At 38.8% G+C, this 14,632-nt stretch overlaps 1 protein-coding gene across 12 annotated transcripts in view; it reads left to right on the forward strand.

Moving 5' to 3' along the window:
• WDR44 (WD repeat domain 44) overlaps positions 1-14,632 on the forward strand; it is a 102,150-nt gene that overhangs the window by 62,639 nt on the left and 24,879 nt on the right. For all 12 annotated transcript variants that reach the window (XR_013412586.1, XR_013412585.1, XR_013412584.1 and 9 more), the window contains 1 exon segment: positions 507-571. Coding sequence is in view for 9 of the 12 variants with exons in the window: in XM_077987901.1 (XP_077844027.1) it covers positions 507-571 (65 nt within the window). In the remaining 3 variants the exon portion in view is untranslated.

The raw sequence follows: 14,632 nt of genomic DNA on the forward strand, positions 1-14,632 counted from the left end.
CTGTGAGTATTGCTTGCATTATGTTTCAATACTTAGTTGAAGATGACAATAATTTGACAAGAAATTAAACTGTGTTTACTATATGGTGAGTTTTTCTAGTCCTCGCTGTTTGTCATTTCTTTTACTGCCCTGCCTTAAGCGAAAAGACTATTTTCAGTGGCCCTTGAGACTAACTGCAGCCCTGACCCTTTCTGCTCCTTTATTGTTCCTCTTGCTACTTGTCATGATTAATAAGAATGTGTTCTATTTGAATACTGAGGATTTAATGGTATTTTGTTTACTAAAGTAGGGAAATGGTTAAGCCATTTTATGAAGTTTTTATGTAAAAATGATTAAAACAAATATTTTGGCTTTTATGGGGTTATGCCTCAATTGTTAGTGTTTTTCTAGAATACTATATTCTCTAACTATTAGACATTGCTGTGTCATTACTTCTGAATGTTGTATTTTGGTGGGTCTGTGTGTGTACATACATCCCTTTTTTATAATTATTATGTTGTTTTTAGGACGTGTGTCTCCATCACCCTCTCAGGAAAGTCTAAGTTCATCAAAATCGGATACAGATACAGGGGTATGCTTATTGTTTTATGGTTACTATGTGAAATGGTATGATTTAATTTGTTTACCATAAAGTATTTTTATGTATCAGAAATTACAGTTGCATGAAGACACTTAATTAAAATTAAGATGTATCATTACAAACAGGAGTTTCTTCAATTAGAAGCAATTAGCAAATGAAAATTTTTGATGTTTAAATGTTGCCAGACAGTGAATACTATTCCTCAGGGTACTATACCACTAATGTAAACTTAAATAATACAAAAGCCCCTCCCCTCAAATCCATGTTAGATATTTTTAAAATAATGATAGTAGATACCCAAATAAGAGATAATTAAGGAAAGAAAAAAGATATTTAAGTATTTTAATTTTCTAATCTCCTTAGTTTAATAAACACTTTATAACAGTTTCAGATAAGGTATCTTAATGATTTTCATTTGGTTTTAGAGCTGGAAGGTTAAATATAACCAATTTTAAACCTAAAAAAGCAGAATATACAATATTGTACTAAGTTGTCACCTGTGCTTTTTGTGTATTGCATTAGGTAAGGGTGATATAAACAAGAGAACCTAAAATGTCTACCTGCGCAACAGTATTTTCCTGAGATTTCATTGGCTCCAATATTTGACACTACCTTTTCCCCTTCTCCTGGCTTTCCATGGTTCTGTTTTCCCTTATTCTTTTATACTCCCACTGTTTCTTCTTCCACCTCCTTACATTTACTGTTTATCAGGGTCTGTTCTTGGCCATTTTCAATATACATATTTATGCACTTCTAGTTCTGAACTGACTTTAGATCTGTAATTCTTTGTTTACTTTCAGTAACTTTATGATTTTTAAACAAGAACATTATTGTGCTTGCTGCCTTTTCACATAGCAATATATAGGATCTCTCCACCTACATGTAATTCAGCCACATCAACTAATAGGTCCAAAACTAAACTCCTTCGACAAATGTCTTCTGAGTGCCTGCCATATGTGGCAGACACTGCTACATGCTATAAAATCAAATGAGACATATTCTGTCCTCAGGGATCTTGTGGACTAGTGAAATGGGTAAACTCACAATTACAGTATTAGATGGTGATATTCTACAGAAGGTACTACACAAGAATAGGTTAGCCTTATAAATCACAGTATTAGGAATAGTTTCCTGGAAGCTTGTTATTTGAGCTAGGATTTAGCTATATGAGAGAAGAAAGGAAGGAGCATATCAGACACAGGGAATAGCAAGTACAAAGGCATGGAGGCTAGTATGTTAAAGGTACTACAAGGAATTACACATGGCTGGGAAAGGTGCATGTGTGAGATTGGTGGGAGAGGTAGGCAGGAGTGGGATTTTAAATGACTTTCTGTGTTAAACGAAGACATTGAAATTTTATCCTGCAAACTACTGGGAGCAGGGTGGGGTTTTGAAGGATTTCACTTAGAGGCGTAATTACCATGTTCAGATTTTTGTTTTAGAAAGAGTATTCTGGTAGTAATGTGAAGGATAGACTAGGCGGGGGCTTCAGGTTAGAGACAGGGAGACCATGTAAGAGGCTGTTAACCCAGAGAAATGGTTACTTCCAAATATGATGATTATGATAGCAGAAGATCTAGAAACTGTAAAGATAAGCTGAATTGAGAGATGTAAAATAAGTCTAATTTGTAGGACTTGGTGACTGACTAGCTGGGGTAGTAAAAGTGAGTAGCCTAGGATAAATCACAGGTATCTGGCTTGAGTAGTTAGCTAGATGGTAATGGTCATTCATAGAAATATTTTTTTATTTTAATTTTTCCATAAGTTACTGGGATACAGGTGGTATTCAGTTACATAAGTTCTTTAGTAATTTTGGTGCACCCATCACCCAAGCAGTATATGCTGCACCTATTTGTAGTCTTTTATTCCTCGCCCCCCTCCCACTCTTCCTCCCAAGTCCCCAAAGTCTGTTGTATCATTCTTACCTTTTTGCGTCCTCATAGTTTAGCTCCCACATATCAGTGAGAACATACGATGTTTGGTTTTCCATTCCTGAGTTACTTCTCTCAGAATCATAGTCTCCAGTCTAATCCAGGTTGCTGCAAATTCTGTTAATTCATTCCTTTTTATGCCTGAGTAGTATTCCATCGTGTATATATACCAGTTTCTTTATCCGCTCGTTGATTGATGGGCATTTGGGTTGGTTCGATGTTTTTGCAGTTGCGAATTGTGCTGCTATAAAGGTGTGTGTGCAAGTATCTTTTTTCCAATAATGACTTATTTTCCTCTGGGTAGATACCCAATAGTGGGATTGATGGATCAAATGGTAGTTCTACTTTTAATTCTTTAAGGAATCTCCACACTGTTTTCCATAGTGGCTGTACTAGTTTACATTCCCACAGGCAGTGTAGAAGTGTTCCCTGACCACTGCATCCGCACCAACATCTGTTTTTGATTTTTTATTATGGTCATTCTTGCAGGAGTAAGGTGGTATCACATTGTGGTTTTGATTTGCATTTCCCTGATTATTAGTGATATTGAGCATTTTTTCATATGTTTGTTGGCCATTTGTATATATATTTTTTGAGAATTGTCTATTTATGTCCATAGCCCACTTTTTGATGGACTGTTTTTTTCTTACTGATTTGTTTGAGTTTGTTGTTGATTCTGGTTATTAGTTAGTCCTTAGCTGGATGTATAGATTGTGAAGATTTTCTCCCACTCTGTGGGTTGTCTGTTTACTCTGTTGACTGTTCCTTTTGCTGTCCAAAAGCTCTTTAGTTTAATTAAGTCCCAACTATTTATTTTTATTGCATTTCCTTTTGGGTTCTTGGTCATGAAATCCTTGCCTAAGCCAATGTCTAGAAGGATTTTTCCAATGTTATCTTCTAGAATTTTTATGCTTTCAGGTCTTAGATTTGAGTCCTTAATCCCTCTTGAGTTGATTTTTGTATAAGGTGAGAGATGAGGATCCAGTTTCATTATCATACACGTGGCTAGTGGCTAGCCAATTATCCCAGCACCATTTGTTGAAAAGGGTATCCTTTCCCCACTTTTTATTTTTTTTGTTTGCTTTGTCAAAGATCAGTTGGCTGTAAGTATTTGGGTTTATTTCTGGGTTCTCTATTGTTTTCCATTGGTCTATGTGCCTATGTTTATACCAGTACCATGCTGTCTTGGTGACTATGGCCTTATATTATAGTTTGAAATCAGGAAGTGTGACACCTCCATATTTGTTATTTTGCTTAGTCTTGCTTTGGCTATGTGGGCTCTTTTTTGGTTCCATATGAATTTTAGAATTGTTTTTTCTAATTCTGTGAAGAATGATGTTGGTATTTTGATGGGGATTGCATTGAACTTGTAGATTGCTTTCTGAAGTATGGTCATTTTCACAATATTGACTCTATAACCATCCATGAGCATGGGATGTGCTTCCATTTGGTTTGTGTCATCTATGATTTCTTTTAGCAGCCTTTTGTAGTTTTCCTTGTAGATGTCTTTCACCTCCTTAGTTAGGTATATTCTTTTTTTTTTTGCAGCTATTGTAAAAGTGATTGAGTTATTGATTTGATTCTTCATTTGGTTGCTGTTGGTGTATACTACTGATTTGTGTACATTAATCTTGTATCTGGAAACTTTGTTGAATTCTTTTATCAGTTCTAGGAGCTTTCTGGAGGAGTCTTTAGGGTTTTCGAGGTAAACTATCATATCGTCAGCAAACAGTGACAGTTTGACTTTCTCTTTACCGATTTGGATGCCCTGTATTTCTTTCTCTTCTCTGATTGCTCTGGCTAGGACTTCCAACACTATGTTGAGGAGGAGTGGTAAGAGTGGGCATCCTTGTCTTGTTCCAGTTCTCAGAGGGAATGCTTTCAATTTTTCCCCATTCAGTATTATGTTGGCTGTGGGTTTGTCATAGATGGCTTTTATTACACTGAGGTATGTCCCCTGTATGCTGATTTTGCTGAGAGTTTTAATCATAAAGGATGCTGGATTTTGTTGAATGCTTTTTCTGCATCTATTGAGATGATAGTGTGATTTTTGTTTTTAATTCTGTTTATGTGGTGTATCACATTTATTGACTTGCATATGTTAAACCATCCCTGCATCCCTGCTGTAAAACCCACTTGATCTTGGTGGACTATCTTTTCAATATGTTGTTGGTTTGGGTTAGCTAGTGTGTTGTTAAGGATTTTAGCATCTTTGTTCATCAGGGATATTGGTCTGTAGTTTTCTTTTTTGGTTGTGTCCTTTCCTGGTTTTGGTATTAGTGGGTGATGCTGGCTTCATAGAATAAATTAGGGAGGATTCCCTCTTTTTCTGTCTTGTGGAATAGTGTCAAAATAATTGTTACCAATTCTTCTTTGAATGTCTGGTAGAATTCTGCTGTGAATCCATCTGGTCCTAGACTTTTTTTGAGATGGAGTCTCACTCTGTCGCCCAGGCTCACTGCAGCCTGTGCCTCCTGGGTTCCAGCGATTCTCCTGCCTCAGCCTTCCTGGTAGCTGGGATTACAGGCGCACACCCCCATGTCCGGCTAATTTTTGTATTTTTAGTAGAGATGCGGTTTCAACATGTTGGCCATGCTAGTCTTGAATTCCTGGCCTCAGGTGATCTGCCTGCCTTGGCCTCCCAAAGTGCTGGGATTACAGGCGTGATCCACTGCACCCGGCCAGTCCTGGACTTTTTTTTTGTTGATAATTTTTAAATTACCATTTCAGTCTTGCTGCTTGTCATTGGTCTGTTCAGGTTATCTAATTCTTCCTCATTTAAGCTGGGAGGGTTGTGTTTTTCCAGGAATTTATCCATCTCTTCTAGGTTTTCTAGTTTATGTGCATAAAGGTGTTCATAGTAGCCTTGAATGATCTTTTGTATTTCAGTGATGTCAGTTATAATATCTCCTGTTTCTCTTCTTAATGAGGTTATTTGTATTTTCTCTCTTATTTTCTTGGTTAATCTTGCTAACAGTCTGTCAATTTTATTTATTTTTTCAAAGAACCCGCTTTGTGTTTCATTTATCTTTTGTATTTTTTGTTTGTTTCAATTTCATTTAATTCTGCTCTGATCTTGGTAATTTCCTTTCTTCTGCTGGCTTTGGGTTTGGTTTGTTCTTGTTTCTCTAGTTCCTTGAGGTGTGACCTTAGAATGTCAGTTTGTGCTCTTTGAGTCTTTTTGATGTAAGCATTTATAGGGCTATGAACTTTCCTCTTAGCACCACCTTTGCTGTATCCCAAAGGTTTTGATAGGTTGTTTCATTATTGTCATTCAGTTCAAAGAATTTTTAAATTTCCATCTTGATTTCATTTTTGACCCAGTGGTCATTCAGGAGTAGGTTATTTTATTTCCGTGTATTTGCATGGTTTCGAAGGTTCCTTTCGGAGTTGATTTCCAGTTGTATTCCACTGTAGTCTGAGTGCTTGATATAATTTCAGTTTTCTTAAATTTATTGAGGCTCATTTTATGGCCTGTCATATGGTCTGTCTTGGAGAAAGTTCCATGTGCTGTTGAATAGAATGTGTATTCTGCAGTTGGATGGAATGTTCTGTATATATATATCTGTTAAGTCTATTTGTTCCAAGGTATAGTTTAAATTCACTGTTTCTTTGTTGACTTTCTGCCTTGATGACCTGTCTAGTGCTATCAGTGGAGTATTGAATTCCCCCACTATTATTGTGTTGCTGTCTATCTCATTTCTTAGGTCTGTTAGTAATTGGTTTATAAATTTGGGAGCTCCAGTCTTAGGTGCATAAATGTTTAGGATTGTGATATTTTCCTGTTGGACAAGGCCTTTTACCGTTATATCATGTTCCTCTTTGTCTCTTTTAAATGCTGTTGCTTTAAAGTTTGTTTTGTCTGATATAAGAATAGCTACCCTTGCTCGTTTTTGGTGTCCATTTGCATGAAGCGCCTTTTACCACCCCTTTACTTTAAGTTTATTTGAGTCCTTATGTCTCCTGAAGACAGCAGATGGTTGGTGAGTTCTTATCCATTCTGTGTCTCTGTATCTTTTAAGTGGAGCATTTAGACCACTTACATTCAATGTTAGTATTGAGATGTGAGATACCTCATAGTATTATTTGTTTCCTGTGTACCTTGTTTTTTTGTTTTGTTTTGTTTTTGCTTTTTAACTTACATTTTTGTTTTATAGGTTCTGTGTGATTTACGTTTTAAAGAGATTCTGTTTTGATGTGTTTCCAGGATTTGTTTCAAGATTTAGAGCTCCTTTTAGCAGTTCTTTTAGTGGTGGCTTGGTAGTGGCAAATTCTCTCAGCATTTGTTTGTCTGAAAACGACTGTATCTTTCCTTCACATATGATACTTAGTTTTACTGGATACAGAATTCTTAGCTGATAATTGTTTTGTCTGAGGAGGCTGAAGACAGGGCCCCAATCCCTTCTAGATTGTAGGGTTTCTGCTGAGAAATCTGCTGTTAATCTGATAGGTTTTCCTTTATACATTACCTGGTGCTTTTGTCTCACAGCTCTTAAGATTCTTTCCTTTGTCTTAACTTTAGATAACCTGATGACAGTGTGCCTAGGCGATGATCGTTTTGTGATGAATTTCCCAGGTGTTCTTTGTGCTTCTTGTATTTGAATGTCTACGTCTCGAGCAAGGCCGGGGAAATTTCCCTTGATTATTCCCCCAAATATGTTTTTCAAACTTTCAGACATCTCTTCTTCCTCAGAAACATCAATTATTCTTAGGTTTGGTTGTTTAACATAATCCCAGACCTCGTAGAGGCTTTGTTCATATTCTCTTATTCTTTTTTCTGTCTTTGTTGTATTGGGTTAATTTGAAGACCTTGTCTTCGAGCTCTGAATTCCTTTCTTCTACTTGTTCAATTCTATTGCTGAAACTTTCCAGAGCATTTTGCATTTCTATAAGTGTATACAGTGTTTCCTGAAGTTCTTATTGTTTTTTTCTTTATGCTGTCCATTTCTTTGAATATTTCTCCCTTCACTTCTTGTATTGTTTTTTGGATTTCCCTGCATTGGGCTATGCCTTTCTCTGGTGCCTCCCTGATTAACTTAATAACTAACCTCCTGAATTCTTTTTCAGTTAAATCAGGGATTTCTTATTGGTTTGGATCCATTGCTGATGAACTAGTGTGATTTTTTGGGGTGTGTTAAAGAGCCTTGTTTTGTCATATTACCAGAGTTGGTTTTCCGGTTCCTTCTCATTTGGGTAGGCTCTGTCAGAGTCTAGGGCTGAAGGCTGTTGTTCACATTCTTTTGTCCCACAGGGTGTTCCCTTGATGCAGTACTCTCCCCCTTTTCCTATGGATGTGGCTTCCTGTGAGCTGAGCTGCAGTTATTGTTATGTCTCTTCTGGGTCTAACCACCCAGCAAGTCTACACAGCTCTGAGCTGGTACTGGAGGTTGTCTGCAGAGAGTCCTGTGATGTTTACTGTCTATGGGTCTCTCAGCCATGGACACCAGCACCTGTACTGGTGAAAGTGGCAGGGGGGTGAAATGGACTCTGTGAGGGTTCTTAGCTTTGATGGTTTAATGTTCTATTTTTGTGCTGGTTGGCCTCCTGCTGGGAGGTGGCGCTTTCCAAAGAGCATCAAGCTATGGTAGCATGGAGTGGAAATGGCGGGGGGTGGGGCCCTAGAACTCTCAAGAGTATATGCCCTTTGTCTTCAGCTACCAGGGTGGATAAGGAAGGCCCATCAGGTGGGGACAGGGCTAGGTGTGTCTGAGCTCAGAATCTCCTTGGTTGGGTTTTGCTGAGGCTGCTGTGGGGGATGGATGTGATGTTCCCAGGTCAATGAAGTTGCGTACCTAGAAGGATTATGGCCACCTCTGCTGAGTCATGCAGGTTGTCAGGGAAGTGGGGGAAAGCTGGCAGTCACAGGCCTCACCCAGCCCCCATGCAAACCGAAGGGCCAGTCTTACTCCCAGCATGCTTCCTCAACAGCCCCAAGTCTGTTTCCAGGCAGTGTGGGATCCGGCCTGAGAACTTGCCCCAGGCTACCCACTTCCCAGCTGCTAAAGAAAAGGGCTTGGTTCTTCCCCCACCTATGGAGTCTGCACACCGGATTTGTGCCCTCCCCCTTCTGGCCAGGAGGCTTCTTGCCAGTTCAAATTGTTACAGAGTTCAGCTGGAGACTTCCTTCTCCCTATAGTGTTTCCCCTCCCTGCTCCTCTGGTGCCCTCCCGAAGGAACCCTGTGGTGCCAGACAGGAATGGCCTGCTTGAAGACCCGGCGAGCTCCCAGGGCTTTCCTGCTGCTTCCTCTACTTCTATATTTCGCTGGGCTCTCTAAATTGACTCAGCTCCAGGTAAGGTCAGAAACTTCTGCAAACAGCCCTTCAGTTTCCCCAGTGGGGGTGTGTGTTCAGGAGAGGAGGATCTCCCTTTCCTAGTTATGCAGTTTGGGCACTCACAGTATTCAGGGTATCTCCTGGGTCCTGCAGGAGCATTCTGCTTCCTTCAGAGGGTCTGTGGGTTCTCTTGGGATTCCTGGTTCTTTCTTGCAGTCGATCTGCAGCTAAAATTCATGGTGTGAGCCTCCACATGCTGCTCTGTCCATCTGAGTAGGAGCTGCAATCTAGTCCTGCCTCCTGTCTGCCATGATGGCATCCCATTATGTTTAAAATGTTTCTTATAGATAGCATATAGTTAGATCATGTTTTTTTACCCACTCTGCCAGTTTCTGTTTTTTAATTGGTACATTTATACCATTTAAACTTAATATAATTATTGCTACTTTAAACAAATCTGTCATCTTTATGATCATTCATTGAAATATTTTCATCATTCACCCACAAACCTGCTTCTCCTCACTTCTGAACCTTATTTAGTGGCATCAACATCTATCTACAAGTTACCTTTTCAACTCAATCAAAAATACTCCATTACTTTTTCTTCCTTACCCACATATCAGATTAGTAACAAATTCCTAGCCACTCTACCCCCACTCACAAATACCTGTGGAACTTACCCCCTCATCCCTAATTGTCACACATATCATCTAGGACTTTAACGCTCATTTAAATGCTTGCCATAGTCTCCTAATTGTTTTTTCTGCCTCTGGTCTCTACCCAATTCAGTTTCTACACTGCCACCAGCCAGCCAGGTTTTTCGAAACAAATTAACTGTGCCATTTTGTGGTTTAATTTTTTTTTTTCTTTTTTTTGAGACAGAGTCTCGCTCTGTTGCCAAGGCTGGAGTGCAGTGGCATGATCTCGGCTCACTTGCAACCTCCGCCTCCCGGGTTCAAGGGGTTCTCCTGCCTCAGCCTCCCAAGTAACTGGAATTACAGGCACTCACCACCACACCCAGCTAATTTTTGTGTTTTTAGTAGAGATAGGGTTTCACCATGTTGGCCAGGCTGGTCTTAAACTCCTGACCTCAAGTGATCCTCCCACCTCGGCCCCCCAAAGTGCTGGGATTACAGGCATGAGCCACCACGCCCGGCTTTGTGGTTTAAAATCTTTTGACGGCCCTTTATCGCCTTCACAATAAGATTCTTCCCTATATTGCCTAATCTTAACTTTTGACTCAGTTCCAATTCCCTAGTGCCTGTACATCCTACCAGCCATGCCTGATACAGGTCTGTACACTAAACACTTTCACCTTCATGTCTCTGTCCCTGCTGTTTGCTTTGCCACAGATGCCCTCTGTTTCCTTCACAGGGCAAAGCCCTACTTATCCTTCAAGATTCAGCTCAAATATCTTCTTATTTTCCCTGAATCCAGCAGGTAAAATTGTTCTTCATTTGTATTCTAATAGTACATCATAGGTACTTTTATACCGATATTACCACATCTTTCTTATTAGTCTCCCTGGGTAGGCTCTGGGCTGATTGAAGGCAAAGAACTGTACTTCACAGATTTTAGTATCCTTGGAATCTAATTCCGTTCCTGACTGTAGTAGGCCTGTAATCATGTTGAATTCCTGCCTGTGGACCTTTATTCCTATTGTTCCCCTTATTTGGATGCCTTGATCGTCTTTCTATTCAAAGCATGCCCATTCTTCATGGCCCACTTCCTCCATAAAGCCTCACTGACTAATGTGGCAGTGATAATTTTAACTGCTTTGCTTTAGGGAAAAAGACTTGCTTTTATTAGTTTAATTTACCATACAGTTTCCAGGCATTGATTACTATTAAAAATAGAGACTATCTGTAGTATCTTTTATTGTGCTTATTTCAGCAATCCTACTTATAGATCCTTAAGTACATCCATCTAACCCCAAACAAACCTTAGTAACTCAAATTTTATTGAATACAAAGCCTTTTTACATGAGAAATAACATTTATATCCATTGTTTTCGGGAAGAGATCATTTGGGGTTTGTTTCCCTTCTGTCATTTTATTTGGGGACAGTTAAAAGAGGCTTCTATTTCACATGCCATTAGAGTTTGACACCAGGAATTATCTTTTAACCTAGTGCTAGCCACAGTGAGGCACAGTAAACACAATGGAATTTATGTTCCTGATGTGTGTATTCTTTTTTTTCTTATGATGGTGATATCTTTTTCATCTCTTTTGAAGTACTTTTTCAGTCTTTTGTCTTAGCATCTGTGTGAAATATAATATATAAAAGTATTGTACAGTTGAACATACAGAGGGATGTACCCAAGATCGCTCACCTATGCATTGGTAATGCCAAGCCTAGAATTCTGGCTATTTTCTGTTTCTGTTGATTTTCAAAATTAGCTCAACAAATGTAAGAAAGTCAGGAAGAGGTAGAGGTACATGTTTAATATACTCCATTATCTTAGAGATTTATAAAGTAGGGATTTTTTTAGTAGTTGGCTTTTGCAGAGACTGTTAGACCTCATGGTTTCTAAGAATTGATAATTGCGTCAGATTGCAAATATGAATATACTGTATCCATTTTAATAAGTATAAAATTTCTTTTTGATACTAGAAGCTGCAAGTATGCTATTTACCTAGAAATTAATGTTTTTCTTGCAAATTTATGTTTAATGTGCATGATTAGGGGAACATTAGCATAGGTGTTATAGCATTTAACTGCTGCTTAAAATTTTTGAGAATAGGCCAGGTGCAGTGGCTCATGCTTATAATTCCAGCACTTTGGGAGGCCCAGGCAGGAGGATCGCTTGAGTCCAGGAGTTTGAGACTAGCCTGGGTAACGTAACAAGACTATGTCTCCATTAAAAAAAAAAAAAAAAAAGCCAAGCGTGGTGGCATGTACCTGTAGTCCCAGCTACTTGGGAGGCTGAGGCAGGAGGATCACCTGAGCTCAGGAGTTTGAGGTTATAGTGAGCTGTGATCACCACTGCAGTCCAGCCTGGGCAACAGAGCAAGACCCTGTCTCAAATAAATTTTTTTGGGCCAGGCACAGTGGCTCATGCCTGTAATCCTAGCACTTTGAGAGGCTGAGGTAGGCGGATCACCTGAGGGCAAGTATTCAAGACCAGCTTGGCCAACATGGTGAAACCCCGTCTCTACTAAAAATGCAAAAATTAGCTGGGCATGGTGGTATGTACCTATAATCCCAGCTACTCAGGAGACTGGGGCAGGAGAATCGCTTGAACCTGGGAGGCGGAGGTTGCAGTGAGCCAAGATCGTGCCATTGCACTCCAGCGTGGGTGACAAGAGCAAAACTCTGTCTCAAAAAAAAAAAAAAAAATTCTGAGAGTATATCATTAGAATCTAGAACTTGGGTAAAGAAAGTTAACTATAAGGGAGTGAGAGAGAATTTTTGTGAAATGTAGGTACGCAGCATTTGATACAGATTTTTCTTGGTACTATTCATAACCTCACTTTACAAATGAAGGTTTAGAGCTGTTAAGTAACTCAACAATTTCACACAGTCATAGCATCAGAATTAGAACCCTGCTCTGTCTCTAGAGCTTATGTTTTTAACCATTATGCTCCAGTAGTTGACATCTTGAGGTCTGGGACTATGTCTTCATTCAGTCTACAGATGTTTATTAAGTGCCTACTATTTTTATTAATCACTGTTCTAGGAGCTAGAGATATAGTAAGTGAACAAAAGAGACAAAAATATCTGTGAACAAGAGACAAAAATAGAATGGAGCATGCATTCTAGTGAAATAAGACAGAAAATTAAAATAAGTAAATTTTATAAGGTTTTTTTTGTTTGTTTTTTTGAGCAGAGTTTCACTCTTGTTGCCTGGACTGGAATGCAGTGGCACAATCTTGGCTCACTGCAACCTCTGCCTCCTGGGTTCAAGCGATTCTCCTGCCTCAGCCTCCCAAGTAGCTGGGATTACAGGCACACACCACCACTCCCAGCTAATTTTTTGTATTTAGTAGAGACGGGGTTTCACCATGTTGGCCAGGCTGGTCTCAAACTCCTGACCTCAGATGATCCATCCGCCTTGGCCTCCCAAAGTGTTGGGATTACAGGCATGAGCCACTGCACCAGGCTATAAGTTAATTTTTTAAACCACTTTATTAAGGTATTATTGGTATACGAAAAGCTGTATATATTTATTATATAGAACTTAATGAGTTTGGAGATAAGTATATAAGCATGAAACCATCACCACAATCTGTGCCATAACCCAAGCATCACCTATAAAAGTTTATTCTCATCCTCTTATTTATTAAGTATACGATACGGTATTGTGAACTGTAGGCACTGTGCTATATAATAGATCTCTCGAACTTATCATTCTGAAAGTGAAACTTTGTACCCTTTGACTAATACCACCTGTTTCCCCAGCCCCAGGGCCTCGCAATCACTGTTCTACTCTGCTTCTATGAGTTTGATGTTTCTAGGTTCATCATATAAGTGGCATTACGTAGTATTTGTCCAAAAAGTATCTGGCTTAATTTCACTTAGCATAATGTCTTCCAGTTTCATTCATGTATCACAAATGCCAGGATTTTCTTTTTATGACTGAATAGTATTCTGTTGTGTGTATATGCCACATTTTCTTTATCCATTCATCTGTCAATGAACATTTAGGTTGTTTCCATGTCTAGGCTATTGTGAATAATGCTGCAGTGAACATGGGAGTTCAGAAACCTCTCTGACATACTGATTTTATTTACTTTAAATATATACCCAGAAGTGGAATTGCAGGATCATATGGTAGTTCTATTTTAAATTTTTTCAGGAACTTTCATACTGGTTTTCATAGTAGGTGCACCAATTTACATTCCCGTCAACAGTGTGCAGGGTTCCATTTTATCCACATCTTCACTAGTGCTTGTTATCTTTTTTTATATATATATATAATGGTCATCCTAATAGGTGTGAGGTGATATATCATTGTGGTTTTGATTTGGAAGTCAAATCACCTGATTAATTGGTGATGTTGAGCACCTTTTCATATACTCATTGGCCATTTGTATGTCTTCTTTGGAGAAATGTCTATTTAGGTCCTTTGCCTATTTTAAAAATTGGGTTGTTTGAATTTTGGGGTTTTTGACATTCAGTTGTAGGAGTTTCTTATATATTTTAGATATTAACCATTCATTAGATATGGTTTGCAAATATTTTCTCCCATTCTGTAAGTTGCCTTTTCATGTTGTTGGTTGTTTCTTTTATTGTGCAGAAGCTTTTTAGTTTGATACAGTCCCCTTTGTCTATTTTTACTTTTGTTGCTGGTGCTTGTGGTGTCATATCCAAGAAATCATTGCCAAGGCCAATGTCAAGAAGCTTTTTTCCTGTTTTCTTCTAGGAGTTTTACAGCTTCAGGCCTTACATTTAAGTATTTAATACATTTTGAGTTTATTTTTGTATATGGTGTAATATAAGAGTCCAATTTCATGGGGTTATTTTGCATGTGTATCTCCAAAGGTAATCAGTATTGTGAAGAAAAGTAAAACAGACAAAGTGGGATGTCAGGGAGTAAATAAGGTGGGTGAGCAAAGCTTCACTGAAAAGTTGTTGTTCAAGCAAAATACGAAGGAGGTAAGGAAATGATCATATGATAAGACCATTCCAGGTACAGAGAGCAGCAAGTGAAGCTGCTATAAGGCAGGAGTTCTGGTGTGCTCAAGAAACAGCAGCAAGGCCTGGTCAGCTGGAGCCAGTGAGTGAGGAGGAGAGGAAAATAGAAAAGGAAAACATAGAGGTGTGGATGCGGGGATCAGAACATACAGGCCGTTGCAAGGACTTTGGCTTTTGCTCTGAGTAAGATGGGAATTAGTGGGTTTTCAA

Source organism: Macaca mulatta, chromosome X, assembly GCF_049350105.2.
Source record: "Macaca mulatta isolate MMU2019108-1 chromosome X, T2T-MMU8v2.0, whole genome shotgun sequence".
Taxonomy (NCBI): domain Eukaryota; kingdom Metazoa; phylum Chordata; class Mammalia; order Primates; family Cercopithecidae; genus Macaca; species Macaca mulatta.